This window comes from Mrakia frigida (assembly GCF_051309035.1).
Source record: "Mrakia frigida strain ATCC 22029 unplaced genomic scaffold BDY24scaffold_10, whole genome shotgun sequence".
Lineage (NCBI taxonomy): Eukaryota > Fungi > Basidiomycota > Tremellomycetes > Cystofilobasidiales > Mrakiaceae > Mrakia > Mrakia frigida.
Genome location: NW_027481271.1, coordinates 404,455 through 431,327, shown reverse-complemented (window position 1 = coordinate 431,327; position 26,873 = coordinate 404,455). Strand labels below are relative to the sequence as shown.

Genomic DNA, 26,873 nt, shown 5'->3' with positions numbered 1-26,873 from the left:
ACTTCTCCCTTCCTTCCTCCTCCCTTCCCTCCCAACGCCCTCCCCTCCCACCCCTTTCCCTCGTTCTCTCAGTATGTGCATCGTCATCTACGCTCTCAACTCCCACCCCAAGTATCGTCTGTGAGCAAACGTTCTTCCTGATATCTTTTCCGAGGGCGAGAAGCTGACCTCCCTGCAGCATCCTCGCCACCAACCGAGACGAGTTCCTCTCTCGTCCGACCTCCCCTGCGACCTTCCGGGACTCAGCCCTCAACCCCACGAGTAAAGCAGACTGGCAGGTCCTCTCAGGGAGGGACGAGGTGGGAGGAGGACTCTGGTTCGGGATGGACAGAAGGGGGAAGTTGGGCGTTTTGTGAGCTCGTTACCCTTCGTTTGAGTCGAGTCGTCGCGTTTCCGTCTTTCGCCTCACTCTCTTTCCCTGTTTCTATACCCACCCGCTCTAGAACCAACTTCACCGAACCTCCTCCTGTTCCGACCCCAGCTTCAACTCGAGGTTCTCTCTTGAAGGACTTCCTTTCAACCTCGCCGCCATCTGATCCTTCATCGTACCTCTCGACCCTCTCCCTTTCCGCTTCAACCTACGCAGGGTTCAACCTCCTTCTCTTCTCCCTCTTCCCCCAACCATCAACCTCGGAACCGGAAGCATGGTATCTCTCGAACCGAACCGCTGCCGCTGGACCGACTCGTTTACCGCCGACGACGAGCGATCAAGGAGGAGGAGGAGGAGTCGGAGGCATGTCCAACTCGGTGTTGCTCGATCCGTGGGAGAAGGTGGAGAGCTGTAAACGAACGTTGAAAGGGTTGTTGGAGAAGGAAGGGGAAGAACCTGGAGGTTGGGAGGAAGAAAAATGGTTGGACGAGATGGAGGGGATGATGAGGTTGGTTCCGTTTCGCTTTCCTCTCTTTTCTCTTTCTTCGTTCTCTTCGCTCTTCTTTTCTCTCACGCGCTCATTCTTTCCGTTTTTCCATCTCTCCTTCCACAAAAAAAGCACCTCCTCTCCTCCCTCCCCTTCCCTCCGATTCCCCCTCTCCCTCACACCCACCATCCCTCCCTTCGTCTTCCCCACCTCGCCTGACTCCACCGCTCCTCCTCGATGGTACGGCACCCGCCTCCTCAGCCTCCTGCTCGTCACGCACGACGGAGAGTTTGTGTTTGTCGAGCGAGACGTGTGGGAGTTGGACGACGAGACGGGTCAGCAGCCTGTGCGAGGGAGGAGGGAGAGGGAACGGAGGTTTGAGGGGACGTTCGACGTGGAGGTGGCATGATGATCTAAGGGTGGTTCTACAGAGAAGAATTGGGGTATTGGAAAGAGAGACGAGATGGGAGGAGATTAAAGCTAAGCTAAGCTAAGCGGAAGCGAGATAGCCTTGGAGTTCGACAAAGGCGGGACTGGGAAAAGGAAAGAACGACGCGTCGACGAAGAGGTCAGCTTCCGTTTCTCGAGTCTTTCCAAGTGAGGGAGGTTGAGAAAAAACTCACTCTGCAACATCAACGTAGCTCGAAAGTCCGGGAGTCTGAGCGAGCTTGACTCGAAGGAACTCCTTCAGGCTGGCCGTGTAGACGGGGTCCGTCTCGAAGAGCTTTTGGGACAGAGAGGAAAACGAAAAAAACAACACGAGAGTCAGTTCGGTCTTCCTCTCGAGAGACGACTACCGACGAAAGATGCTCGAGACAGACTCACCGCTTTCCTCCTCGTACCCTCAGCGGTTCCCTCGCTATCTCCCATATCAGGAGCGTCGTTGTTTCGCTTCCAAAGGAGCTTGATGTCGACGCGATCTCCTCCCTCTTCAGATTGTTCTGCGAGAGCGCGAGAGAGAAAATGAAAAGCTCCAAGTCAGTCCGTTCGGGGTTCGAGCTGAGTCGATCGATGCGAGAGAGAGTGTTTTTGGAAAACTCACCTTTCAGCTCCGCCAGAACGTCGATGAACAGGTTCACAAACTCTCCAGCAAACCTCTGCAAGACCTCGTCGTCTCCCGTCGAGCACAAGCTGGCGGAAGCCAGAGCGACTCGTTTCCGGATCGAGGGGGAGGCGATTCGGTCGAACTTGTGGGGGAAAGCAAAAAGCGAAAACCTTGATCAGCTTCCGTCTTGTCATCGAAGCGTTAGTAGAAAAACGAAGGAAACGAAGAACTCACCGCCGCCCACCAGAAATCGAGGAACGCGCTCTTCTGCACTCCCGCCGCTCCGAGGAGGTCGAGGAAGGTCGCAGGGTCGGCGAGGATCATTTTCGCAAAGAGGGACGAGTAGGGAGGGAGTTTGGCTCCGACGTTGGCGAGGTTGGCGTCGGTGAAGATTTTGGAGATGAGACCTGGCGGGGGAGGAAAGAGGAAGAGAGTCAGCGGTGAGGAGGGTGAGGAAGGACGGGAGGGAGATTCGAGCGCGAACCCGAGGAGACGAAGGCTGGACCCCAGGAGGAGACGGGGACGATGTCGATGTGAAGAGCGATGGAGGTGATGATCTGAGGGAGAAGACCGAGTCAGCTATCGAAAGCAGGATGAAGAGGGAAGAGAACTCACGTCGACAGCATCCGAGGGAGTCGAAGTGAAGAAGATGGCCTTGAAAGCCTCGGCGAGCTGGGATGCAAAGGTCTGTAGGAACAAGGAGGAAAGCGTCAGAACTCCAGTCGAAGGAGTAAACAGGAAGGAAACTGACCTGGTAGAGCTCAACACCACAAATCAACGCGTACGAGTCGACGATGGCGAGGGACCTCGACAACGAATCTGGATCCGACGAGAGCTGTCCGATGGCGACTGAAGCGAGCTCGATGAGTTGAGGTTCGAGAACCGAAGCGTTCCGCACGAGGGATTGCCAGAGAATGAGACCATCCTCCTCGAGATGAAGCTTGGCCTGGAGTGAAACGGAAAGGAAGGAGTCAGCGTCGAGAGACGGGATGAGAACGAAGAGGACGACGAACCGTTCCCTGAAGAGACTCCCCGAGAAGTCCAACACAGAGAGGACAGAGTCGGTTCGCTTCCGTCTTGGCAGCCTGTGAGATTGAGGGAAGAAGCATGGTCAGAAGGCGAGACGAAAGAAGGAGAAGACGAGGACACAGAAAGACGCGTACATCGACCATCTTTGTGACCAGCGACAGCAGCGACGACTTGAAGAGCCACTCTCCCTCTTGATTCGAAGCTCTCTCCCAAAGTTGAGGCACGCAATCGGATATCTGAGTGAGAAGAGGGACGATCTGAGAGCGCAGAAGAAGCACGAAGGATGAGTTTCTTCGTCGAGGGCGGTTCGAATCGCCAAAGCACTCACGTCTTCTCCAACTCGTTCGATCATCACCTGTAAAAAGACAAGATCAGTACTCGTGATCGGGAGTTCGAGACGTGAGCGGGCCAGGAGAGACGACGAACCTCCAAAGCGTCCAACACTCGTCGCTTCCCATCAAGCAGCTGCAGCTCGTCCAACAGCAGAACCATCAGGCCGTCGGTGATCCGAGGAATGTATTCCTTAAAGCACGAAGCTTCCATCTCCCAAAGCTGCGGGGAGGAACATACGAACGAGTTCAGCATCGCGTCGGAGAGGAGGACGACAAGGCGAATTGAAACTTACGTCCATCGCCTGCTTCAACGCCGTACAAGCGGTCAAACGAACACCAACGTCCGAGCTCTCTCCATGATCTTGAACGAGACCAAGCAAGAGTTCCCAAGGAAGAGGTCCGCTGGCGAGGTCCTCGTGAGCGTCGACGAGCCTGGTCGGAGAAAGGTGGAAGGTCAGCTCGAGGCGAACGAAAACGAGATGGTGAAAGACGAGACTCACTCTCCAACGAGCCAGGCGATCCTTCGTTTGAGGACTCGATGACTGCAAAGAAAAAAAGAGTTCAGCGTCGACTCCAGCTCCCACCGTCGTGACGGGTCGACTCACTCAGGACTCGACGACTTCGCTTCTCCAGCCAAAGCAGCGAGGAACTGATCCAGAGGAATGGTTTGGTTCTCGACCAACGAACGAGCCAGCCGACCAGAAGCAGTGTAAACGGCTTCTTTCCGTCGAAGGGAGTCCTCGTCGACGATGGGCGTGGCTGTCGAGACGAACAACAACACGTCAATCTCGACGCGACGAGGAGAAGAAAACGAGCAAAGTGGGAGAGCTCACACATAGCCTCGACGAGTTTCGCCTGCATGAGATGCTGCATGATTTGATCTGTTCGGTTTCGGCAAGCGTTGTTGACTGACGAGACAAGGAAAAGAAAAAAGTCGTCAGTAAAGGTCTCGAGGGAGAAGAACGAGGGACGAGACCCACGAGCCATGAGCAGACGCTCTCCACAAGCCTGCAAAGATCAAAGAAGGCGAGAATCAGCTTCGGGGTCCGTAGTAGGCCTCAGTGCAGGAGAAAACAACTCACTCGAAGGTTGTACGTCCACTGCTCGTTCTGAGCCGTCTCTGCGATCACCCACTCCTCGCTATCGTCCGCCAGCAATTCCATATCCGCGGCAGTAAGAAGCAGCATCCTTTCGGTGACGAGAGCGAAGGCTTCCGAGATCAAAGGAACTTCGAGGACTGGGAAAAGAAGAGGCAAGAAGGAAGGAGATCAGCGAGAGCTCGACGATGAGAGGGAGGTGGGACGACTGACCTTGAGGATGGATCGCCGTCCATATGGGAAGGAGATCCTTGAAGACGAGAAGGGAGAGGATGATCCATCGTTCTGGGAAGTCGGAGGTTTCTTGATCGGCTGCTCGAAGAGAAAGCAGAGTCAGAAACGAGGGACGAGAGGAGGCGGTGGAAGCTCGACGCGTCTCACCTGAAGAATCGTAACTGCTGTTTCCGAGAGTAGCCTTCACGTTTCCCCAAAGCTGCAGCACGACCTCGTTGGCTCCTGGTATCGACGAGAATCCTTTAGGGTTGGTATCTTCGAGTCGCTGTGAAGGCGAGCAGGGGCAAAACGAGGAGGCCGTCAGAACTCGGGCTGAGGAGGTGGTCGACGAAGAGAACTCACGCGAATGTGCTTGATCAGAGCTCCAACGTGTTTCGAGAGATACTTCAGCATCAGCCGACCTCCAGAGGGGGTTTGCGATGTCCGAAGGTGGGAGAGGAGGGAAGAACGAGTGGAGATGACGGAAGTGAGGTGAGAGGTCGTGATTTGGAAGACGTTGGTGATCTGGAGGAGAAAGAGATCGTGTCAGCACTATTTTCCAGAAGTCGAAGGGAGTATGGAATACTCACCCTCTCAGCAGCATCTGGTAAACGTTGAGGAGCAGGTTTGGCCCATTCCCAAACCGAAAGTCTCGAGACGATCCTGAAAACGAAGAACGAAGCGAGCTCAACATTCAGCTCCTTCCTTCCGTCGAAGCTCGTTCTTCCTCCCTCTACAACGCCCTTGACACGAATGAAACTCACTTGAAACACAACATAGCCGACTCTGTATCCTCAGGAATATCCACATCGTGCGGCAGATCCACCAAAGCTCCCAACAACGGCAGCAAGATGGGGATCAAAAGCTGAACGAACTCTCCCATCACTTTCGTCCCCAGCGGCAGCTTGAAGCTCGCCCACTCCTTGACGACTCTGTTCAGACACCAGAGACAGTTCCGGAGGACGATCCGATCTGGGGAAGTAGCTGAGACGGCAGTGGAAGCTGAAGCGATTCGTGAGTTTGCTGAGGGAACGAGGACGTCGACGAGTCGTTGCATTAGGTCGGGCCTGTTCGATGAAAGAACGAGGAGATCAGCTGCTAGACAGCTCAGAGCGAGATGAGAGGATAAGGAACTCACCAAGCTCTTGGGAAATCGAGTCTGCTGACTTTTGACAGGATGAAAAACTGGACTTGAGCGATGGAAGGGTCGGTTTCTTCAAGGAAGCTCAACAGTCGAGAGCGGATCTCGACCTTCTCTTCCTCTGACAAAACGCTGATACAGGGGAAGATGAAAGGTTCGTCAGTATAGAGCTCCAGCTCGTCAGAGAAGCTCTCGAGCTCATCTAGATCATGAAGAGATAGATGCTCACGTCTTCCCTCGCCATCTGACCAGCATTTCGTTCTTCAAGCACAACCCAGCGAGAACCCTCGTATCCCTAGGAACCTCAGTGCTGAAGGCGATCTGATGGAGGTTGTTGTAAAAGCCTGTAGAGCACAGAGACGTTCCAAACTTCAGCTTCGACGAAACGGAGAGTATGGCAGGGCAACGGAGAGAGAAAGAGGGGAGAGAAGGAAGGAAGGGGGGAAGAGGTGCGAGCTGACCTGGACTTGTGTAGAACTGCTGCAGTCGAGCGGTGCCTTTGGTGAGAGCATCAGGAGTGGAAGGATTCGCTAGAGTGGAGAGGAGCTTGATGAGAGAGTGAACATCCGACATTGGGGAGAAGGAGAGGGTGGTGGGTTGAGGCACTTCCCTTTCATCTTCGAGCTCAACTCCTCCTCCTCCTCCCTTCCAAAGGGCTGAGTCGAGGAGAGACGATCTTTGACACGCGCTCTCGCTTCTATACTTTCCTCGAAGGAGAAAGTCGACACCAGAGCATCGTAATTAATGTACGTAGCAGATTCTAACAAAGTCAGAGAAATAAAAAACGAAAGGAAACCCAAAGGAAAGGGGCAAGACGAATCTCAATCGAGACGACGCGTGAAAGCGAAGGACGAAAGACTCAAGTCGAGCGAGCAAACACACAGAGCTGCTACGATACAGAAACGAGACCAGACACAGATAGAGAAGGAAACACACACAAAAATATCGAGAAAGAATGAAAAGGAAGAACACTAATCGAAAGGAAACAACAAAACGAACAACAAAGTAAAGAAACGCGTCGGCCCATCCCTCCGTCTCAGTTAACCCTGACCCAGAAAACTTGGGGTCCGTGGACGACGATGGGGAACCTCTGTTCGATGGCTTGAGCCCTAGGGTCGTATCTGGCCTGAGACGCTTGCCTCGGTTCGTGCTGGAGGTGGTGGTAGACTTGAGGAACGACGGGAAGAGGTCGAGCGAGAGAGGCGAAGGTGAGTCCGGCGTCGAACGAGACGGGACGGGTAGGGAGGGTTCGGATGGGGAGAGCGGGAGGCAGAGGAGTCGTGAGAGGTTTGCAGAAGGTGCAAGGACGCTCGAGGGCGAGTTCCTTTCGGAAGAGGGGCGAGATGGCGAATCCTAAGAGGTCGAGAGCGAGGAGGTGGCGAGGGAGATGAGGGGAGTTGACGACTCGAGGTGCGATGGCGAAATCTTCACCAGCGAGGTCGAGGTGAGGATGAGAGAGGGGGTTGGTGTCTCCGTGAGCCTGTCAAACGGAAAGGGGAGAGGGCAAGAGAGTCAGCGCACTCTTTCGAAGACGCGACGAAGGCGAGACGAAACGAAACGATAGTCCGACTCACCAGATAAACTCTTTCCGCGAGACAGTGCCAGCAACCTCCGTGCTTCTTTTCCTCCTTGGACGCGACGGCTAACTTGGACGAGTCGGATCGGTCCCTCACCATCCTCTCGGCGAGGATTTGCCTGGAGCGCTTGACGGCTCGGAGCTGTGAGAGAGAAGAAGCAAAGGAGCAAGAGTAGGTTAGAATCTCTAACAAGGAAAGAAGAGAAGCGAAGGAAGAAAGGGAGAGAAAGAGAACGAACCGCCGCCGGAGCTCTGACTCCCTCCTCGTTCACCTTGCACTGTACGTTGACCTCATCATCGTAGACTCTCCAACATCCCATGTGCGCTCCCAAGGGTCTAATCCCTTCGACCTCGAGAGCCTCGATGGCTGTCTCTGCCGAGTGTCGAAGGGGAGGATGGAGGTGCCAGAGGTGGTAGCTAGGGTCCGAAGGATCCGTCGGCGCCGAAGAAGACGTCGAGGAGTAAGATGAGGATCGGCTCTTGTTGTTGAGAGCAGGACGAGGGCGAGTGAATGTTCGTCGAGGAGGAGGAGGAGGAGCGAGAATTGTAGAGCTTGAGTACAGGGTTGCGGGGGCGAGGAGGGGAGGAGATCCGGTCTGAGAGAAGGAGTTCGAAGACGAGAAAGGTATCAGAGTCAGGTTAACCTTCAGAAAGTCGAGAGAAAAAAAGACGGAAGGAGCTCACCCATGAAGCAGGAGGAGAGAGAGGGAAAGCTTGGTAGGGGAAGGAGTCGAAGCCGTTGCCTCGCTGCTTCTGGTAGTGCTGGCCGTATGGGTAATGAGCAGGGTAAACGACCTGAAGAGGCGAAGGGACCAAAAGTCAGCATGATCCCTCCTTCAAGCTTGAAAACAGAACGATACAAGGTGTGAACAGGTGCGGGAGGACTCGTTCGAACAACGACGCGAGTGTCCTCCACGGACGTCAAGAAACCCTTCCATCTCGACTTCACCCTTCCATCGAACGTCGAACATAGTCCCCTATACTTCTACCACCCCGAATCGATCCAAGAGACGCAACAAGAAGGGAAAGAACTGACCTGGAAAGCCGCTGCTCCCCCACCCGACGCGTTCGTCCACATCTGTTGATGACGCGCGACGTACTGATGCTGGTGGCTGCTGACACGGTTGAAGTACGCCATGATGCTGCTTGAAGACTTGAAGGAGGGTGTTGGAGGTAGGTAGTGGTTGGAGGTCCAGAGTGGAAACGGGAAGAGAGGGGAAAGAAAGAAGGAAAGCAGAAAGAGTCAACCGGCGCAGCGTTCGATCTCCTCCGGCGTCTGTATCAGAAGAAAGATTTTTTCGAGACTCACGCTTGGCTGCTTGATCGGAAAGGAAGATGAGAGTCACATTGGACTTGAGCTTAAATAGTGCGCGGAGGTGTCGCGGCTGCGTAAGATGAAGGAGGGAAGAACAAGTCGTGGAAACAGGGCGGACGGGAGCGTCCGAGGCCAATCTCGTTCGATCTCGAGGAAATTCCTGGGAAAAAAACACGGAACAAAGCCCTCGATCAGCAAACGGGTGACCAACGACGGACGATCCGCAACGGCGGATAGGAAACAATCAAAGTGAAAAGGGAGTTTGACGAACCCGTTTCTTTTTTCGTTGGCGTTCCGATCGCTATGAAGTTTTTCAGAGACACGAGGTGAAAGCGAATAAAAGGGCAAACGTCATGTCCATCGTAAAACCCAAAAGAGAGTATCGAGCCGTGCGTCCGCCGAGCTTGATCCCGTTCAACCGAAGGGAGGGAAGGAACGGACTCTGCGAAGAGGAAGAAGGAAGGAAGGAGGAGAGGTCAGCCATCTTTTCGGAGGGACCGAAACAAAGCAGAAAGAAGCTTACTTCGAGAAGAAGAAGGACTTTTGATTGAAGAGACGGATCTACGAAAGAAACATCGAACGAAAGGACGAGAGGTCAGCAAAGGAGAAACGGACGAAAAACGACGCGACGAAAGAGACTCACGTCCAATTCCTCCCCGTTGCTAAGATTCAAGCTCTTGTACTCCTTCAGCTCGATCTTGTTCCATCTGAAAGTCGAGGACGAGAAGCAAAGGGAGCGAAAAGTCAGTCAAGCTCGTTTGGAGCGAGTCGAAGTCCTCCGAGCTCATGAGGAGAGAAGAAAGGAGACTCACCGTCCTCTCGGTCCTCCCAGCCTGAGCACCATCTGGAACGTATACTTCAGCGGTCTCGTCTCGTTGACCGAATCGGGTTCCACGAGTGAGGAGACCTGGATCTCTGGTCCGCTGGCTTCGTACAAAGAGGGTTTGGAGGGATCGAGAGAGTCGGAGGGAGGAGTGATGGACCAGAAGCCGTGATGGAGGCCTTTCATTCGAAGGGTAGGAGTGAGGAGAGGAACGAGGACCGAAGGACTAGGAAGTTAAAAGGAGGAACAAGGGAGAGCGACGCGTCAGTTTGAGCTCATCGAGAAGAGAAACGAGAGGGACGAACTGTTCTGTGGAGAGGAGCGAGATGCACGTTCCATCGGCGAAGAAACGAAGCAGTCGATGGTAGGTGATGAGATGGGTAGTGTCGATCCAACTGTTTTCGCTCTCTCCAGATCGAAGGTCTGAAAGAAGGAACAAGGAAGACGAGAGTCAGCGACGACGACGGCGACGGAGTGCGAAAGGACGAGAGCAGGGGCAAGCCCGAGCTGATGAAGGAAGACGCACAGTGGCACACGCTGATGTAGATTCCGTCGAGACGAACTCGAGGTTGTCGAACGAACATTTCTCGATAGTCGTTGTCGTGAAAAGTTCGTGCGAGCGACGTGAACGACTGTTCTGGCTCGATTTGGAACGGAGGAACGAAGGTGAGGGAGCAGATCTCTCTGTAAACGTCGATGAAGGCAAAGGATGGGAGTCAGTTGAGAGTATGGAAGATGGATGATCGAGAGAGGGAGGAGAGACGTTGCGGCGATTGGAGGGAGGGAACGCGAAGGTGAGCTTCGACGAGAGAGGGAAGGGAATCGAAGAACTCACCTCCAAATCGTCTGCTCCTTGCTCAACAGAAACGCCTTCTTGCACACCAGCCCAAACCTCACAATCGTCGCCCAGTCTCCTGCTTTTCCCAACGTTCTCAGGACGACCAGAAGCACCTCGTTCGGGAGACGATTGAGCAGCACCTCCTGCGTCTCGTCCTCCGCAACGAAGTGCTGACCGAGCTGGTTGAACGACTCCTCGAGTTCCGCTGTTGGATCGAACGACGGCTCAGCGACGGTGTCGAAGTCGGGACCTGTCTGGAACTGGGTTTTGAAGTCGAAGGTTGCTGCTTCTGAGGTCGAGGAGGAGGGAGGAGCGACGGAGGAGAGCGTATGGGAGGAGGGAGGGTGGTGAAGATCCGCTCTTCGTTTGAGCGCGTTGTAGACTCGATCGATGTTGTCGTCCAGCCTGAAGGCTCGTTGGTAGAGCTTGACGGCTTCTCCTAGTTGACCAGACGCCTCCATCTCAGCTGCGAGGGTGTAGATTTCGAGAGCAGAGGAGGAGGAGGTGAGCTCATGTTGGACCGAGAGAGCTGGGAGGTTGGACTGGTTCTTCGACGGCGAGAGTGGATTGGGGAGATGAGAGGAGTTGGATGTTGGTGAGAGGAGGGTATTCGAAGAGGATTGAGGTGGATTGGAAGGTTGTAGGGAGGAAGAAGAAGGAGATGGAGCGGAGGGAGGAGGACGTCGACTTCCGACCTCAGTCTTCCATCGAGCTCTTTAGGACAGGATCAAAGGCAAGAATGAGCTCAGATCGAGATAGAATGGGAAGATGGGAACGCATAATGAGCTCACCTGAAGTCCTCGAGCTCTTGAGCAAGTTCTACCTCGTTCTTGGACATGGAGGTTGGGAGAGAAAGGAAGGAGCTCTCGATTCGAAGTGGAGGGATCCTGCTGATTCATTTGAGCTCAGGCTGATTTTTCCGGAGGCAGATCCATTCCTTGTTGATGCTCAAAGTAGGGTGAGGCTCTGATTCGGATGGGAGTAGAGACCTGGCTTCCGAGGTCGTTCTTGTGGACGGAGGAAGCTCTTTTCAAACCACGTCGCGTCTTCGATCTCCTCCGACCTTTCCTCCCTCTCTCCTCCCCTCGAAGACGCTTTCACACGACCGAAGCGCTTGCAGGAATACGAAAGAACTACACAAAAACCGGATCTATCGTTTCAAATCGTAAAAAGCAACCTCGTTCTACCCCCAAACCTGAACCTCGACTCAGAACCCTCCCTCCTTCGACTTCTCCTCTCCTCTGAGCTTCTCCAGCTCAATCCACGTCCATCTCCCCACCCAGGTCCATCTCTTCCTCATCCGGAAGCTCTGTAATGCTCGCTCCAGTCCAAGGTTCCTCCATCTCCGATTCCCTCGATCTTTGAGCGTCGTCCTCATCCTCATCGAGCTGCATCTCTCCCGTCGAGGACGTTCTGGAGCCGAAAAAGGGTCGACGAGGGAGGTAGCCGAATCCGGGAGGAGGAGTGGAGTGGCTGTTGGTTGGGTTCGGAGTGGGGAAGGGAGCGTTGAAGGAGGGAGGTGGTGCGTAGAGACTGCTTGAAGGACGCGAAGAAAGGAAGAAGAGCAGGGAAGAGGTTAGCGAGGGAAACGAAGCACAAGAAGTGAGGAGGATGGAGATGAGAAGAGAAGATACGCACACTACTCCTCGTTGTTGGTTCAGCCACGCTTTCGAGGGAGGAGGAAGGTGGTGCGTCGAGGGCTGGGCGAGGTAGGACGAGGGAAGGTAGAGGGATGAGGGATCTGAGCAACGAATCGAAGAAGAACATCAGTCAGCTCCCCATCTCTGCAGCACTCCACAAACAGACACATGTAGAGAAAGAACTCACCTTTCGACGAACCAGCTCCTTCGCTGCTTCTGCTGTCCCCTCCCCTCCAGAACCCGACCGCCATCTCGTTCCTTGCTCTCTCCTCCTCCTCCTCCCCAACCCCACTGATCTCGACCTCGTCGTCCCGAGAGGCAGGAGCAGATCCCAACCAAACTGCCGGTCCGACTTCCTCAGGCTGCTCGACGGTGTAAGGGTGAACGACTTCCTCCTGCTGCTCTTCCTCGAAGCCTGCGCCTTCTCCTCCTCTTCCCTCCGAGACTGACATCTTGAGGAACCCATCGGACAGCGTCCTCTTGAATCGTTTGGGGTTGGGAGGGAAGGATGTAGTAGTGGTAGTAGTGATAGATCTCCAGCTGGGTCCTGAAGTTGATGCTGGAAAGTCGTCTTCGTCGTCTTCGATTCGTCGTCCGACCTCCTCCTCCTCGTCCTCGTCCTCCTCGCTGTCGTCGTGTGCCCTCTTCCCTCCCCTCGACGGTCCCGCTGCTGGAGGCTGGAAAGCGAACAGAGGTTGTTTCCCTTCTTCTTCCGAGGATGTTGCTGTTGTTCTTCGTTTGCGAGGAGGAGGAGGAGTGTCCGAGTCGGAGGAGGAGGAAGAGTCGGCGTCTCGAGTTGACGAGGGAGGCGGCGAGTGAGCCCTTTTCTGATGGAGGAAGGAGGAAGGGCCTTGGTTGAACATGCTCATTTGGGAAGGGAGCTGGCGATAGAGGAGCGTGCTGGTCATGGAGGGAGATGGCAGTTGTTAGGAGGAAAAGAGCATGTCGTGGTTTGGAGGGGAAACGGGCCAAGCGGGAGGGAAGGAAGGAGATGGGAGGAGAAGCTCGGAGAAGGTTCCAGGGAGGAGAGAACAGCATAGGAAGACTTCGACGAGACTGATTTTTTTCATCGAGGCTGAAGGGAGAAGTCCAGAGAGTGCTCAGAGTGAATGTTCTCGAGAAAATCTTCCCTTCCAGACTCTTCATCCCTCTCGGCCTACACCGAGGGAGGAAAGTCGAGCTCAGCCTCGCCCTTCTCCTCCCTTGCTCGGTTCCTTCAAACCACGACACCCTCTTCTTTCAGCATGTCGACTCCCAAACCCCTCACCATGGCCATCGTCCTCTTCCCTGAAGTTCAACCTCTAGACTTCATCGGTCCGGCCGATCTCCTCACCCCCCTTCAAATCGACGAGCTCAACAAACGAGACTCGGTCGCTCTCTCGCCTTACTCCCTCACCATCTCCTACCTTGCTGAGACCAAAGAGCCTTTAATGATGGCAGGAGGCCTTTGCGTGGTTCCTGATATGACTTACGATGAGGCCCAAGGGAAGGAATGGGATGTGCTGCTGGTTCCAGGTGCGTCTCTTCGATCTACACTCTCTTCCCCTCTCGTTTGGTTTGCTGATTCGACTGCCTCGCTCGTGTTTGTAGGAGGAAGAGGAGCTCGTCCTTGGTTCGAAACCAACGCTCGAGCGAGGGTCTTCTTGAACGAGCATGCTCCTCAAGCGACGTATGTTCTCACAGGTGAGCTTTTCAACGACCTCCTCTTCCGATCTCGACCCCAGCTCTCTCGACGAGAGCTCACGCTGTTGCTCTCTCTCTCTCTGCGATGAAGTCTGCACTGGATCCTGGCTCTTAAGCTCAACTGGCTTCCTAGACGGAAAGAGAGCCACCTCCAACAAATCTGCCTACAAAGCTCTGACGGTAAGTCTGCTTCCATCTGAGATCTCTCTCTCCACGCTCCGCGTCTGATCTCCGCCGCCTCTCCGCTGCTGACTCGCCTCGAACAGGAGCACACCTCTACAACGAACCCTTCCATCGTCTGGGTACCCAAGGCAAGATGGATCGTCGACGGGAACCTATGGACTTCTTCTGGAGTGACAGCAGGGATGGACATGATCACCGCGTGGATGGATCATCTCCTTGGTGAGCTTTTTGACGCGTCGTATCTTCCTTCGTCTCCAAGTCCCTGACTCGCTGCTCGCTTTTTTGGTTGGTGCTATAGGTCCAGCGATTGGCCTGAAGATCAGAGGGGTGTTGGAGTTTTCTGGGCGAGATGAGGGAGACGACGAGTGGGCTGAGTTCCATGGGTTGGTTTAGCGCGCCTCGACGCGCATGTACTCGCTTTGTAGAGGAGGAGTCCGATCGAGGGTCTTGTAGTTTCTATAGATCTCTTCTGCTAGTACTTCTTATCAAATCTCTGTACGGACTGACCTCCTTCCAAAGAAAAGAGCGTCACTGAGAAAGAAAGTTCTCATTGATCGTTCTCTCGACACCTGTTCGTCTTTCATTCTGTTCCTCGCCAACTAGAAAGCAGCATTCCAGTGAAATCCAATACAAAACCTAAGAGTCTAAGTAATACATACCTCCGATAGTTCTAAACCTCCAAGTGGAAAGAGAAAGAGAGCAAAACCAAACGCGTCCAGGTTCTAAAGCAAAGGCGTCCTTTCATCCACGACCTCGTCCTCCTCCGCTTCAGTAACGAGCTTCGGACTCGTGGATTCGGAAGGATGGGGGTAGAGGAGGTAGTGCTGAAAGATGAAGAGGGAGTCGAAGGCGAAGGTGAAGACCGACATGCCGCTGCAGGAGGAAAGAGAGGACGAAAGGAGCAAAGGGACGACGCGTCAGATCAGGGCGCACACACGAAGGAATGATCTGCTGGAAAGAGTGAGGGAAGTCAATCGAGCTCGATGAAGGACACTCACAGCTTGCTAGGGTTTCCGAACGTTCCTCCCCAGACGTCCCCGTCCAGCCACGCGTCGAGGAAGAGCTGAACGAAGGAGAGCGTCCCTCCGATCAAGTCGAGGTAGATGTTGAAGATCGACCACCCTTCAGTCGATTTTCGGTTGTAGTTGAGATAGGCTTGAGGGATGTACTTCGTGAAAGTGATGTAGAGCTAAGGAAGAAACCGAGACGAAGACGAAGCGTCAGGTCGAGAGAGAGCAAGAGAGAGAAGGGAATCAGGTCTCGAGAGAGAGATTTCTCACTTTGAGGTACGAAAACAAGTAGAGGAAGTCAAGTAGTTGCAAGCCTCGGACTCCAGAGTAGGTGAGAAGAGCACCGGAGAGGACGAGAAGGGCCAAGACGGGCAAGGCGACCTTGTTGTAGGTCGAGAGACGTTGGGCAGAAGGGTAGTAGAGCATTTGAGAGAACGAGACTGTTGACAAGATGAGAGCCTGCGTACAAAGGAAGAGGATTCAGCTTGAACGTTACAGACCTCGAGAAAAGTAGAGAGGGCTTACATGGATGGCAAATGCGACGTCGCTCCCAGAGACAGTTGGGCGATGACCATCGTGCCTCGCACCGTACTGCTGTCTCACGAAGGAGGAGAACTTGAGAGAGACGTTGAAAGTTGTCAAGCAGAGGTATCCGAGAGGGTTGGTGGTCGCAAAATCCACAGCGAAGCCCTTCGTTCTGAGGGAGGGAGAGAAAAGGGAACGAGGCGAGTTAGTCATCAAGTTGAAGTTTTGCGAACGCTTTGAAGGATGAAGAGGTGAGCTTACGACTGTGTTTTGTAGTTGAGAATGACCTGAGGGTAGAAGGACGCTGTCCAGGAGCAGAAGTATCTGTAGGAGAAGGGCGAAGAAGGAGGGAAGGTGAGCTCGAGGTTTTATGTTTGGTCGGAGAGAGGGAGAGAGCTGGACGAAGAAGGACTCACACCCAACCTATCACTTCAGAGAGCAGCCGGAGAGAGGAACGGTCTATCGAGGACATGCTGAAGTGTTTGAGAGTGTCGTGGTTGGCTTTCAAACTGGAAGGGAAGGGGAAGAAAGGAAAGTGAGCTCGCCTTGGTCCGCGAGGGCTGAAGACGCAATCGATTACTAACTCACGACGGGCAAAGCTGCACTTCGAGCAGCAGAACAAGCCAGATTCTACGAGATTACTCGTTTCAAAGTCATCTTGCTCAAATTTGTCGACGTATGTTCCCTCGTCGTCGAGGCGAGTTCGGTCGTCAAGATCAGGAAAAGGAGGCTCGGTCTCGCCTCGAGCTCGAGAGCTCGCGTCCTTCAAACGCTCAACACCCATCCAACTCCCCTTCTCAGCCTCCGGCTTCTGCCCCACAATCCTCTTTGACCTTGACGAATGAGCCGAACTACGGTGGACGAAGCAGCTCTTCTTCGCAAGTATCGAATCCGGACGCTCTCACCAACGCGATGGGAGGACGTCGACTACGAGCTCGAAGGAGGGATCATAGGAGACATGACTAGTGGGATTGAGTCTTCTGGGAGTGGGACTGTAGGAGGAGGCGAGACGATCAAGGATGAACCAGATCCCTTGGGGTTGGGGGGAAGCGTAGAGTGAGTTCGCAAACGAAGGAAGGGAGGAAGGAGGCGCGAGCTCGAGCTCACCTTTCCTTCTTTTGGGTTTGTTTCCTCTCGTCCAGCTTGAAGGGAATGGACCTTCAATCTCGTGAGTAGCTCCTACCTAATTTTACCGAGTTGCCCTTCAGTCCTTTTTTCTTTAAGATCTAGCTCCTCGCTGACTCTGGCGACCTGCTTTCCCCTCCTCAGGTGCTTCCATCCTCCTCTCCTCCAAGTCCTTCGATCCCACCGTCTTCCTCCAAACAGCCCACCCGGATGCAACCTACCGAGACTTAGCAGAGGGGGTAAACAACCTCCGAGACTCTATAGAACAGCGTTCGGAAGCTCTGAGGATTCTGGTGGAGGAGAACTTCGATCGGTTCGTTGCTGTCAAGGCCTCGACGGATGGTGAGCTCGCTTTCTCTCTCTTTCTCGTCAGTCTAACCCACCCATAGCTGACTCAGTGCCTACCCGTCTACTTTCTTCTACCAAGGTGTCTATTCTGAGATGAAGGAGGATATCCTGACGGACGACAACGAGCATGGGACGAAGGATCTGAAGGACAGCTTGAAACGCACGTCGTTCTCGTCGACTCTCATCTTTGGCCCTTCTGAGAACCTACATTGACCAAACATTGCTCTTTCCAACTCAACGTGATACAGATGCATCTCATCGAGCCGATCAAGTCTTCCTACCCTCACTGGAGAACTCGCTCAAAGCTCAGAAGCTCCGGTCGACGCTCTCCGTCTTCGAGAAGTCCAAGTTCTTTTCGAATCTTCCTGGATCAATCCTTGACTCGATACGAGCTGTGAGCACACCTTTCCTTCTGTTTCATCTGAATCAGCCTTCGAAGCAGCCAAAAGACCGGTTCTCATTCGGTGTCGTCTCGCCTGCTGACCGCCGCTCCTCCTCTCCGCTCCTCCTCTCCTTTCCCCTTCGCTTCTCGTCGACTTTGCCTCGGATCTCTCTCTCGCCGAACCACCTTCTGATACGCCTCTTACAGAACCGCTACGATGTCGCCCTTCGGGATTACAAGAAGGGAAAGTTCCTCCTCGAGACTCGACCCGCGCAACTCCTCCCCGTCGCCGTCAAGACCGCGTCTCAGAAGGAACAGCAGAGGAGGATCATCGACAAGGTCTGGAGAATCGTCGAGAAGATTGTCGGAGAGATGAGAGGGACTTTGATGGGCTTGTTGAGGGATCCCAGAAGGAGTGTGGAGGAGCAAGAGAAGACGATCGAGTGAGTTCGACGCGTCTCTCCTTCCTCAGCCTCCTCCGCCTCTCGAAGGCGATATCCTCCCGGTTTTCGAGGAATGTACAGGCCGACGACAGCTGACTCTCCTTTCGCTTCGGGCCATCAGGATTTTGCTGGAGCTGGACTCCTCGGACGAGGCGATCTGGACGTACTTCGACAGTCAGCATCAGTACATTCTCTCTCACATGAGGAAGTCGCACGACCAGCTCGTTTCGAGAGCCAAAGGTTCGTTTCCTCTTCATTCAATTCCGTCAGCTCCTGCCATTCTTGCGATCCTGATGCGTCCTTTCTGCAGCTCTTCGTGAGAAGGTTCCCGCCGAGTCTTTGGAGGAGAAACGTCTCGCTCTCGATCTTCAGCGTTCAGTGCTCTCCCTCGCTGGCAAAGATCCCGAACGCATCTTGGGTGAGTCGATCTTCCACCTTATCTGAAATCAAGACACTGACATCCTTTCCGTTCCTTTCCTCCCAGAAACTGGCGAAGGAAACGAAGTCTGGACTGCGACTCTCGCCATCGTCAAGAACCTCTCGGACATCCTTCTTCAGTCTCTTCCGAGCTTCTGGCGTATAGCGAAGTCTTTCATGGATGGAAAGTTCAAGAAGGTACGCTTGTATCGCGTCGTTCGGCTTCCCGCTCTCTCGCTGACTCGTCCTTCTTTCTTCTCTCTTTCCTTCTCTCTCGTCTAGCCAAACACCGATCCGAGCACACCACCATCTCGCCGTTCTCCAACTCAATGCCGTCAAATGGCTCTCGATATCCTCAACCTCTACATCTCTCTCCTCTCGTCCTTCTTCACCCTCTCCGATGTCGCCGCTTCTTCTTCGAGCTCGACTGGAACCGTCCCTCCCTTTGTTCCTCTGAATTCGAGCAGTCTCACCACGGGGCTCTTCGTCAACCGATTACTAGCTGAGATGACGGAGTGCGTCGGAGAGATTGGAGGGAACGAGATCTCGAAGGAGGGGGGAGACGGGTTGAGAGCTTTGGTCGAGAGTGCGCGGTGGAGATTCGAGGAGGCTCTGTGCGAAACTTGGGCCAAGGGTGAATCTCAACCTTTCTTTTCGCGTACAGGAGATATGCGAAGGTATGAAGACCTCGTTTCTGACGTCTGCTGCTCTATTTTCTGCCGCGCAGACGCAAAGATCTTCTACATGATCGAGGATTGGACCCCGAACGCGGACACTCCCTCAACGACGACCTACCTCACTCGACTAGCAGACTTCCAACGTCACAACGCTACCTGTGCCTACACGGCTGCTGGAGGAATCGAACGAACTTCGAGCACACGGAGACCAGTTCGTTCCGTTCCCTCTTCCGCCTCACGTCGACGCGTCGTTGACCGCCCTTTCTTCCGTCTCCCACTTCCAGCCGGACGTCTCCCCTCAATTCGTCACCAAGATCAAGAACGCTTTCTTTGACTCGCTCTATTTCCTTCTCGACGGTCTCGTCCATCTCGCCTTCTCGGACTACGAACCGCTTCGTCCGCCACCAGCAGGAAAGATCGTTGTTCTTGTCGAGGGAGTCGCGTCCCCGCCAGATGTCGGAGATATCGTTCGTTCAACCTCTCACCTCTTTTTCGTCTCTCTTTCCCCATCCTGCGAGAAATGCCTGCTGAACCTTCCTTTCCCTCCTCTCCTCCTTGAACCCCTTCAGGACACTCGAATCCTTCTCACCATCAGCAACCTCGCCTATCTCAAGAAGACTCTCCTTCCCAAGATCATCAAGCAGCTCGAGTCCTCTTATGGAGTCCCAACCGACGGTGATCGGCAGGTCAGCCCACTCTTCCTTCGCTCTTCGTCGCGTTGCACTTTCCTTTCTGACCCGCTCCTCTCTTTCCTTCTTTCAGACGCTGAGCGAAGTAGTAGACCAACTCGACAAGATTCTCTTCGATGACTTCGTCCGACGCAAAGCCGGAGTCCTTCAAGAGATCATCCGTCGAGGAATCCTAGCAAGCGGAGTCGATTGGTATCGATGTCCCAAACCGACCGGTTCGTCCTCTCTCTCTCTCGTTGCGTCCTCCACCGTCTTTTCCCTTCTAACAACAACTGCTTCCAACCCATCTGCTCTCACAGAGGTCGGCTCGTACGTTTACGAAGCTCTCATGGCGATGGTCGAAGTCCACGCCCAGGTCAACAGCATCGCCAAACCTCTCCTCGAACGAACGCTCAGCACCCTCCTCGAGGAAGTCGCCAAAGTCTCGCTCGAGAGTTTCAAGCAGGTTAAGAGGTTCGGAATGGGTGGGATGCTGAGTGTGAGTCCGCTCGATCCCGTTCTCTCTCTCTGTGCTCCCTTTCTCGCCGTCGAACCAAACCAAACCGCTCACCCGCCTTCCCTCCGTTCCCCTCCTTCTGATTCTTCTCTTTCTAGGCAACCCTCGAAATTGAGTTCATCCACCAAACCCTCATGATCCACGTCACCCCAGCAGCAACCGCCAACCTCACCGAAATTTACGCAACGATCTCCAAAGCCTACGCTCGTCCTCCAAACTCGACCAACTCCGGAGACGACCTTCAGAAGGAACTGGACGGAGTCAAGAAAACTTTGCACGACACGAGGAGAGCGACGTCGACCGATTTCGTCTGTTTGAGGGTGCCTTCGAACGGAGGCGGGTCGAGCTCGAGCAAGTCGAAGAGCAGTTCGAGCGTCGGAGGAGGGAGTGGGAGTGGAACACCCAGGGCTGGTGGAGGAGGAAGTGTGAACACGCCGAGAGTTGCAGCTGGACAGCCTGGAGAGGGGACGGCTAGGGTTCGTTGAGGAGGGGGAGCGACGGCGTTGATATTTCGCCTTTGGTGGTCTTTTGATGATACGATACGTAACGAAACGCACCTTCCTTCAAGAAGCAGGTCCTCCAAGTTATAGGCGAGCAAGAGAGAGAGAAACGGGAGAAAAGAGGAAGATACTGAGCGAAACTGGGACGTCTTGAATCCAGACGCGTCGAGGGGCACAAACGAGAGGCCAGTCGGGATGCCGAGACAGGTATTCTGCAACTCAGGGTACATAGTGGACTCGCTTGTCGGTTTAAGACGGTAAAACAGAAAGGCAAATCCTGCATGAGATCCGAAGAGAGAACCGAGAAAGAAAAAGGAAGAAAGCAAAGACGAAGAGAGCGAACCAAACGAACCGATGAGATAGAAAGGAGGTATGTACCGAAAGGAGGAGAGGTCTAAGATCTGGTGGCAGGAACGAGAGCCGAGTTGTCTATGGAGATCGACTTGGTCGCGTTGTTGGTCTTGTAAATTCCGACGAGACGATGCCTGTGAGTCGAAGGACAGAAGAGGGTCAGGGTGGGGAATATCAGGAGGGATGAGAGGGGAATGCGTGACATACGAGAGCTCGAACATATCCGACCGAAGAGAGATGATGATGAACTGGGCGGATTTGGTCTGAAAGAAGAGGAATGGAACGGGAGTCAACAAGACGTTTCGATGCGTCTCAAAGATAGAGGAACGACTCACCCGCTCCCGAATATAGTTGGCGATGATACTGACGTTCCTGAAGTCGAGGGCTGGAGGAAGAATGGGGACGTGGTGGTCAGCGCGGAGGAAGAGAAAGGAGGGAAGAGAGAGTGACGGAGAGCCTCACCAGCATCGATCTCGTCCATGAAGTAGAGAGGAGTCGGCTGAAGAAAAAAAAAAACAGAGTCAGCGACAGGGAAGGAGAAGTGGAAGATGATGAAAGGAGACGCACCTTGAAGACGTGAAGGGCAAAGACGAGGGCGAGGGACGACAGAGTCTGGGGAAAGGGAAGAAACGAGGCGAGATCAGCCTCTCGACGAAGGGATGAAGAGCCAAGAACCTGAGCAACTCACCTTCTCTCCACCAGACAAGTTCGAGATGTTCTTCCAACTCTTCTTGGGAGGCATAACACTGAAGATGATTCCCTCCGAGAAGGGATCCAAACTGTCGACGAGTTCGAGCTCAGCGAGACCTCCGAGGGTGATGAGCTGTGATGCGGTCAAGATAACGAGTCAGATGATGAAGCTGAAACTAGGAAAGACGGAAAGGTGGCGTACCTGGTACATCTCCTTGAGCTTGGAAGAAATAGCGTTGAACCCAGCCATGAACTCGAAGTGACGCGTCTGTCGAAGATCGTCGTATCGTTTCTTCCCGCTGTCTCGGTTGGCAGTGACGAGATCGAGATCGGATTGACGCTCGTCGAACTCGGCTTGACGTTTCCTGTACTCGGCGAGGACGGCCATGTTGGGTTTGGACTTGTTGACTCGTTCTGGGGAGGAAGAAGCGAGGACGCGATGAAGGGACGATCAGCTCGTTGTTCGCTCGAGTCGTGGAGCTCAATTCCACAAGACTCACCCTCGAGGTTGGCAACGTCGGCGGTCAGGACGTCTCGGTTCATCGACTCCAGTTCCTCCTCGGAGAAGATCTCGAGCTCGACGTGAGACTGCTTGTTTTGAGCGGCGGCTTGGGCAGCAGCGACAAGAACTTCGGGATCGACTTCGACTGGGTTTCCGTCTTGATCGAGCTCGGGTTTGACGACTACGGGTTCCTCGTCGTCCTCTCTGGAAAAGGTAAGACAGAGAAAAGAGTCGTTATCAGCGAAAAGAAAGAAAGAGGATGACGAGACGGTGAGACTTACTCGATGTATTGAAGCTCCAGCTCTCCGTGTCGATCCGACCAGTGCTTGAACTTGTGCTCGCTGTCCTTCTGAATCTTCTGGTTCTCAGCAATCTTCTGAGTGAGCTCGAGCTGATGAGGATCAAGGAGAAAGAGAGGAAGGGCCCAAGGTCAGCGTCGTTGATTCGTGTCGACGCGCTCGAACCAAAAAGACTCACCTCCCTGGCCCTGAAAGTGTTGATCGAGTGCTGCTTCTCGTCAAGCTCCGCCTTCCTAGCCATCAAGTCCTCCTCCAGATCCTCCTTCCCGTGCTGAGCAGCCTCGAGCGTCGACCGAACGAGTTCCAGATCCTCCGTGCAGGTCGCCAGATCGCTCGCATGAGCCTCGAGTTGTTCGTCGATCTCTTCGAGCTTAGCGGTGTTGGAGGCGATAGCCTTCTCTGCCTTCTCCGAGTCCTTCCTAGCCTTGGTTTGCTCGACCTCGGATTTGGTGATCTTGTCGTTGGCGAGATCGATCATCTGCTTCGTTCCGTCGACCTTGGACTTCTGAGAACGAAGTCTGACTCCTCCGACTTCGAGAATCTTGTTCTGGAGATCCTTGATGGCTTCCTCGATCCCGGACGACTTCTGGTGAAGCTTGTCGATGTCCTTAGTGAGAGCGGCGATGTCCTTGTCGAGAGCAGCGATCCTCTTCTCGTCGTCGGCGTTGGGCTTGCTCTGAGACCTGATGGAAGGGAGAGATACACAAAAGAGGAAGAAACGAAGTCAACAGGTGCCCTCGCGTCTTCTTCGAACGTCGAAATCGACTCACTTCAGCTCCGTGACGCGTCGTTCAGCCTCGGCAACCCTCTTCTGACCGTTCTGAACGTCGAGTTCGATCTTGGTGATGGCGATCTCGACCTGAGGGATCCTCTTCTGGATCGTAGCGAGCTCGGCCTCCAACGTCCTCTTGTCTCCCTGGAACGAGACGAGTTCCTGCTGAGCATCGACGCTCTCCTTCTCGAACCTAGCGATGACCTGAGGTTCGACTCGATCGGCAGCGAACTTGGAGCTCATCCCTCCCTTCTGGACTCTCGTGCCGCCTCCACTCATGGCTCCCGAGACGTCGATGAGATCTCCTCCGAGCGTGACGACTCTCCACCTCTTCTTCCCGTAGGCGATCCTGTTGGCTTGTTCGAGGGACTCGGCGACGAGAGTGTTTCCGGTAGCTTTGAAGAAGGCTGTAGCGAATCGACCGTGCTTGGGTTTGATGAGATCGAAGAGACGAGGGACGTTCTCTGGGGTTTCGAGTTGACCGAGATCCTTGTTGGGAAGCTTGTCGAGAACGAAGATGTTGGCTCGACCTCCTGTTCGACGGAGATGCTCGATGACGGCTTGACCTTGCTCGATGTTGTCCGTGACGAGTGAGTTGAGAGATCCTCCACAGGCAGTAGTGACGGCGACGTCGTACTTGTCGTCGATAACTCCGAGGTCTCCGAGACGTCCCTGGAAAAAGAAAGGGAGGAAGAGACGAAGGTCAGCGAAGGAACGAAAGAGAATAAACGGCCAAAGGAGGCAAACCCACGTGGAACCCAGTGAGACGACCCATCTCCGAGAGCTTCTTGAGACCAGAGAGCATCGCGTCCTCTCCCTTGCTGGCAGCGAGGGAAGCCTTCGCCTCATCGGCCTTCTGACGAGTCGAGGAAGCCTTGACTCGGAGCTCCTCTCCCTTGCTTCCGAGAGCCTGCGAAGAAGCATGAAAGAATCAGCTCATGTTCTCGAACTCTACGAGGCGAGGGAAGAAGGGGGAGAGAACGAACGGCAATCTTCTTCTCGGCCGCAACGAGCTGCTTCTCCAGATCCTTCTTCTCCTGAACGAGAGCCTCGAGAGCTTCGACCTAAGAGCACAGAAAAGCGGGCGAAGACGGGAGCGGGTCAGCTCGACGGAAGGAAGAACGACGAACGGAGGAAGAAAACGAGCGCCAACGCACCTTGTCCTGTCCTCCTCCCTTGAGCTTCGCCAAAGCAGACTCAGCTTCCACGATAGCCTCCCTCATCCCCGAAGCTTTCTCGACGAGAAGATCCCGTTCACTCGAAGCAACGTCGACTCCGGCCTGCTTCTCGCTGATCTTGGCCGTCCAGGGTTCGAGCTCCTGCTGCTTGATCTCGATCTGGTTGGAGAACTCGGCGGTCTTGTCTGTGTATCAGGATCGAGAGAGAAGAGTCAGAGTCAGTCATCGAGATGACGAAGAAGGGAGACAAACGAGAGAGAGACAGGGAACGAACCCTTCAATCCATCTCGAATCTCCTCGAACTCTCGCTCCTCTCCGACGAGCTTGGTCTCCAGTCGATCCAGTTCTTTCCTGGTCTTGCCAATGGTCTCCTCGTGGTTCTCAACCCAGGAAAGAGCACTCGAACGAGCGTGGGTGTCCTGCGAAAGAAGAAGGGACGAGTCAGTCGCGTCGAACGGTACGGCTCTTCGACAAGGCTGAAAGAGATCCACTCACCTCGCTGATCGACTTCTTGAGCTTCTTCTGCTGGTTAGCTCCGTGCTTCTTCTTCTCCTCGAGTTGGACTTGCTTCTTCTCCTGAACGGCGAGCTCCTTCATGATCGTCTCGGTCTTCCTCTTGACGTCCTGGAGGAAGGGAGGTCGATAGTCTCGTCAGTTCAGTCCCGTTCTTAGATCGGAAGAGGGATCTGCGAACCTGGAAGATCTCGTTTTGCTCGTTGTACGAGGCAGTGAGAGCGTCGATCTCGGCGAGGTTTCCCTTGTTGGCGTCCTTCTCGGCGTCGAGTTCCTGACGAGCTTGTTCCTGTGTGAGGCCAGACGCGAGATTTCGGTCAGTACGATGAACTCGGCCGAACAGTGGGAGAGAAAATGCGAAGCTACGAACCATAGTCTGCTCGGTGATATCGATGTTTCGTCGAAGAACGAAGATGTGGTATTGGTAGAGAGCGGATTGACGTCTGGCGAGCTCGTTCTGGTCTCGAAGGTAGTCCTCCGCTTCCTTCTTCCTCGACTAGAGTACCACAAGGGCAAGCAGAGAAGGAAACGCGTCAGCGTTGATCATTTGAGATCGGAGGAGAGCGGGAGAGGAGAGACGAACCTTCAAGCCGTTCAACTCCCTCACAACGATGCCCAACCTCCCCTTCTTCTCTCCCATGACCTCGTTCAGACCATCGACCTCGACGAGAGCCTCTTCGATCGGAGTCTTGTACTTGGACGTTCCGATGATGTCTTCGAGGTATTCGAGAAGTCCTTCCTCGTGCTCGTTCGTCGCCTTGGGTTTCATCTGAGCGATGGATTCGACCTCTCCCTGTAGAGTGCAAGCGACCACGACATAATGAGATGAAGAGAGTCAGCTGGTTGTTTGGAGAGGAAGCTGGAGCGAAGAAGAGATAGGATTCAAGCTCACCTGAAGAATCAAGAACCTCTTGTGAGTCAAATCGATCCCACGGTCCTTGAGCAGCGTCGTGACCTCGGTGTAGTTGCTCGTTCGTTCGTTGATGGTGTACTTGGACTTGTTGTCTCTGTAAGCTGTTCGAGCGACGATGAGAGACGAGTTGGGAACGTTCTTGAACGCGTCGGGTCCAGGCTGAAGGAAACAAAACGTCGCGTCGAAGGTCAGCTCGACTCCCTTCCCCTTCCTCTCTTCTCCCATAGTTTCATCCCTTCGACATCTTGAGCAATAAAACCACCGGACTAAGCACTCACCAAATCGATGATCTCCTTGAACCAAACCTCAACCTTGCAGTATCCGAGGTCAGGGAAGGCCTCCGAGTTGTGGATGAGCTCGGAGAGCTTTCCTTGCCTCATCTTTGAAGCTCGGTATCCGAAGACGAAGAGGAGAGCGTCGATGGTGTTGGACTTCCCAGATCCGTTGGGTCCGACGATGGCGGAGAAGGACTGTTGGATGAGAGAAGAGCAAGTTGTGATCAACAAAGGGAAAGAGGGTTCGGAGAGGAAGGAAGCTCGAACGCGAGCTCGAGGTAGAGGAGGAAAGACGCACCTTGTGGAAAGGACCGATCTCCTGCCTTCCAGCGTAAGACTTGAAGTTCTCGAGAACCATCTTGTGGATGATGAGTCGTTTCTGGGGACCTTGAGGCTGCTCGGGAGCTGGAGGAGGAGGAGGAGCGTGAGGAGCGTTGGGCTGGGAGGAAGGAGGTCGAGCTGGTGTTGATGGTGGCTGGGAGGCTGAGGTTGAAGCGTCCGCTGGGATGGGTGGTTGAGCTGGGGATGTTGGTTGAGGTTGGGGAGATGCTGGGATGAGTTGAACTGGTTCTTGAGGAGCTGCTGGTTCGTCTTCGTCCATATCGTTGTCTCCTTCGTCCTCCTCCTCCTCCTCCTCCTCCTCGGCCACGTCCTCCTCTTCCTCTGGAGCTACAGCCTGATCCTCTGCCAGAAGCGAATCCGCCTCGTCTTCCTCCATGGCATCATCGTCCTCGTCCTCGACAGGTGCTGGAGGGGGAGGAGGAGGAGCGGCTTTGGCGACAGAAGAACGAGCTGACTTCCTTCCAATCGAGGTCGGAGGTGAGGGTTGCTGAACCTCCTCGACTCCCTTCCCTGAAGTTCTTCCGCTCCTCCTCCTAGCAGGTTCGGGTTCCTCGACGGTAGATGCTGTGGAGCTCGTAGAAACTTTGGCTTTCCCTTTAGCCTTGGAGACTTTGGCGGGAGGAGGAGCTTCAACCTCTTCTTCTTCCTCGTCGT

The 26,873-nt window shown here is 54.2% G+C and overlaps 9 protein-coding genes across 9 annotated transcripts; 3 read left to right on the top strand and 6 right to left on the bottom strand.

Annotated features, from left to right (window-relative positions):
* The first annotated feature begins 43 nt into the window (after window positions 1-43).
* Window positions 44-1,412, top strand: BDY24DRAFT_19383 (uncharacterized protein). Its single transcript, XM_076636413.1, has 4 exons — window positions 44-71; window positions 179-352; window positions 444-878; window positions 990-1,412. The coding sequence occupies exons 2-4, from the start codon at window positions 324-326 to the stop codon at window positions 1,264-1,266; spliced, it is 741 nt and encodes a 246-aa protein (XP_076497986.1). The 5' UTR covers window positions 44-71; window positions 179-323; the 3' UTR covers window positions 1,267-1,412.
* On the bottom strand, window positions 1,348-6,287 carry KAP120 (karyopherin KAP120; the record flags this gene model as incomplete). Its single annotated transcript, XM_076643256.1, has 26 exons — window positions 1,348-1,390; window positions 1,481-1,581; window positions 1,683-1,798; window positions 1,900-2,044; window positions 2,137-2,309; window positions 2,387-2,459; window positions 2,518-2,589; window positions 2,654-2,848; window positions 2,916-2,987; window positions 3,066-3,188; window positions 3,260-3,286; window positions 3,358-3,483; window positions 3,557-3,695; window positions 3,764-3,805; window positions 3,869-4,022; window positions 4,097-4,171; window positions 4,244-4,271; window positions 4,346-4,500; window positions 4,574-4,672; window positions 4,742-4,859; window positions 4,937-5,098; window positions 5,164-5,236; window positions 5,338-5,640; window positions 5,712-5,846; window positions 5,944-6,058; window positions 6,176-6,287. 26 exons carry the CDS (start codon window positions 6,285-6,287, stop codon window positions 1,348-1,350), a joined length of 2,976 nt encoding a protein of 991 aa, XP_076497985.1.
* A 463-nt stretch (window positions 6,288-6,750) lies between these two features.
* Window positions 6,751-8,428, bottom strand: BDY24DRAFT_414024 (uncharacterized protein; the record flags this gene model as incomplete). Its single annotated transcript, XM_076643255.1, has 5 exons — window positions 6,751-7,194; window positions 7,289-7,432; window positions 7,530-7,886; window positions 7,975-8,085; window positions 8,327-8,428. The coding sequence occupies 5 exons, from the start codon at window positions 8,426-8,428 to the stop codon at window positions 6,751-6,753; spliced, it is 1,158 nt and encodes a 385-aa protein (XP_076497984.1).
* A 696-nt stretch (window positions 8,429-9,124) lies between these two features.
* Window positions 9,125-11,104, bottom strand: HRT3 (SCF ubiquitin ligase complex subunit HRT3; the record flags this gene model as incomplete). The annotated part of the gene is made up of 7 exons (XM_076643254.1): window positions 9,125-9,166; window positions 9,249-9,312; window positions 9,418-9,654; window positions 9,734-9,851; window positions 9,955-10,112; window positions 10,264-10,980; window positions 11,058-11,104. The coding sequence occupies 7 exons, from the start codon at window positions 11,102-11,104 to the stop codon at window positions 9,125-9,127; spliced, it is 1,383 nt and encodes a 460-aa protein (XP_076497983.1).
* A 418-nt stretch (window positions 11,105-11,522) lies between these two features.
* On the bottom strand, window positions 11,523-12,814 carry BDY24DRAFT_414022 (uncharacterized protein; the record flags this gene model as incomplete). Its single annotated transcript, XM_076643253.1, has 3 exons — window positions 11,523-11,802; window positions 11,905-12,007; window positions 12,094-12,814. 3 exons carry the CDS (start codon window positions 12,812-12,814, stop codon window positions 11,523-11,525), a joined length of 1,104 nt encoding a protein of 367 aa, XP_076497982.1.
* Window positions 12,815-12,984: 170 nt separating this feature from the next.
* Window positions 12,985-14,300, top strand: BDY24DRAFT_384663 (DJ-1/PfpI family protein). Its single transcript, XM_076639851.1, has 5 exons — window positions 12,985-13,421; window positions 13,497-13,589; window positions 13,681-13,769; window positions 13,856-13,991; window positions 14,071-14,300. Exons 1-5 carry the CDS (start codon window positions 13,016-13,018, stop codon window positions 14,163-14,165), a joined length of 819 nt encoding a protein of 272 aa, XP_076497981.1. The 5' UTR covers window positions 12,985-13,015; the 3' UTR covers window positions 14,166-14,300.
* Window positions 14,301-14,372: 72 nt separating this feature from the next.
* Window positions 14,373-15,817, bottom strand: ERS1 (cystinosin-like protein ERS1). Its single transcript, XM_076639850.1, has 6 exons — window positions 15,724-15,817; window positions 15,569-15,631; window positions 15,308-15,479; window positions 15,053-15,241; window positions 14,771-14,961; window positions 14,373-14,645 (listed from the first exon to the last, which is right to left on the bottom strand). The coding sequence occupies exons 1-6, from the start codon at window positions 15,777-15,779 to the stop codon at window positions 14,495-14,497; spliced, it is 822 nt and encodes a 273-aa protein (XP_076497980.1). The 5' UTR covers window positions 15,780-15,817; the 3' UTR covers window positions 14,373-14,494.
* A 261-nt stretch (window positions 15,818-16,078) lies between these two features.
* On the top strand, window positions 16,079-20,436 carry SEC5 (exocyst subunit SEC5). Its single transcript, XM_076639849.1, has 16 exons — window positions 16,079-16,363; window positions 16,450-16,475; window positions 16,577-16,774; window positions 16,860-16,940; window positions 17,029-17,174; window positions 17,370-17,605; window positions 17,727-17,845; window positions 17,916-18,023; window positions 18,090-18,220; window positions 18,305-18,656; window positions 18,750-18,910; window positions 18,984-19,166; window positions 19,269-19,385; window positions 19,462-19,603; window positions 19,688-19,866; window positions 19,983-20,436. The coding sequence occupies exons 1-16, from the start codon at window positions 16,149-16,151 to the stop codon at window positions 20,367-20,369; spliced, it is 2,781 nt and encodes a 926-aa protein (XP_076497979.1). The 5' UTR covers window positions 16,079-16,148; the 3' UTR covers window positions 20,370-20,436.
* A 342-nt stretch (window positions 20,437-20,778) lies between these two features.
* On the bottom strand, window positions 20,779-26,595 carry SMC4 (condensin subunit SMC4; the record flags this gene model as incomplete). Its single annotated transcript, XM_076637349.1, has 22 exons — window positions 20,779-20,869; window positions 20,943-20,998; window positions 21,071-21,120; window positions 21,198-21,234; window positions 21,303-21,347; window positions 21,424-21,558; window positions 21,628-21,839; window positions 21,926-22,131; window positions 22,209-22,318; window positions 22,405-22,909; window positions 22,997-23,670; window positions 23,750-23,908; window positions 23,985-24,062; window positions 24,156-24,361; window positions 24,451-24,595; window positions 24,672-24,800; window positions 24,871-24,978; window positions 25,060-25,169; window positions 25,269-25,482; window positions 25,582-25,761; window positions 25,881-26,072; window positions 26,176-26,595. 22 exons carry the CDS (start codon window positions 26,593-26,595, stop codon window positions 20,779-20,781), a joined length of 4,062 nt encoding a protein of 1,353 aa, XP_076497978.1.
* Window positions 26,596-26,873: the final 278 nt, after the last annotated feature.

Excerpts from the sequence above, each read along its gene's own strand:
- BDY24DRAFT_19383 (XM_076636413.1), top strand. The coding sequence starts at position 324 with ATGGACAGAAGGGGGAAGTTGGGCGTTTT. Across the intron at positions 353-443 it reads AGGGGGAAGTTGGGCGTTTT|AACCAACTTCACCGAACCTC; the intron begins GTGAGCTCGTTA and ends CACCCGCTCTAG. Across the intron at positions 879-989 it reads GAGATGGAGGGGATGATGAG|CACCTCCTCTCCTCCCTCCC; the intron begins GTTGGTTCCGTT and ends CCACAAAAAAAG.
- BDY24DRAFT_384663 (XM_076639851.1), top strand. The coding sequence starts at position 13,016 with ATGTTCTCGAGAAAATCTTCCCTTCCAGACTCTTCATCCCTCTCGGCC. Across the intron at positions 13,770-13,855 it reads CTGCCTACAAAGCTCTGACG|GAGCACACCTCTACAACGAA; the intron begins GTAAGTCTGCTT and ends CGCCTCGAACAG. Across the intron at positions 13,992-14,070 it reads GTGGATGGATCATCTCCTTG|GTCCAGCGATTGGCCTGAAG; the intron begins GTGAGCTTTTTG and ends TTGGTGCTATAG.
- ERS1 (XM_076639850.1), bottom strand. The coding sequence starts at position 15,779 with ATGTCCTCGATAGACCGTTCCTCTCTCCGGCTGCTCTCTGAAGTGATA. Across the intron at positions 14,962-15,052 it reads ACTTGTTTTCGTACCTCAAA|CTCTACATCACTTTCACGAA; the intron begins GTGAGAAATCTC and ends TTTCTTCCTTAG. Across the intron at positions 14,646-14,770 it reads TTCGGAAACCCTAGCAAGCT|CGGCATGTCGGTCTTCACCT; the intron begins GTGAGTGTCCTT and ends TTCCTCCTGCAG.
- SEC5 (XM_076639849.1), top strand. The coding sequence starts at position 16,149 with ATGAGCCGAACTACGGTGGACGAAGCAGCTCTTCTTCGCAAGTATCGA. Across the intron at positions 17,175-17,369 it reads TCCTTGACTCGATACGAGCT|AACCGCTACGATGTCGCCCT; the intron begins GTGAGCACACCT and ends CGCCTCTTACAG. Across the intron at positions 18,911-18,983 it reads CTTCGAGCACACGGAGACCA|CCGGACGTCTCCCCTCAATT; the intron begins GTTCGTTCCGTT and ends TCCCACTTCCAG.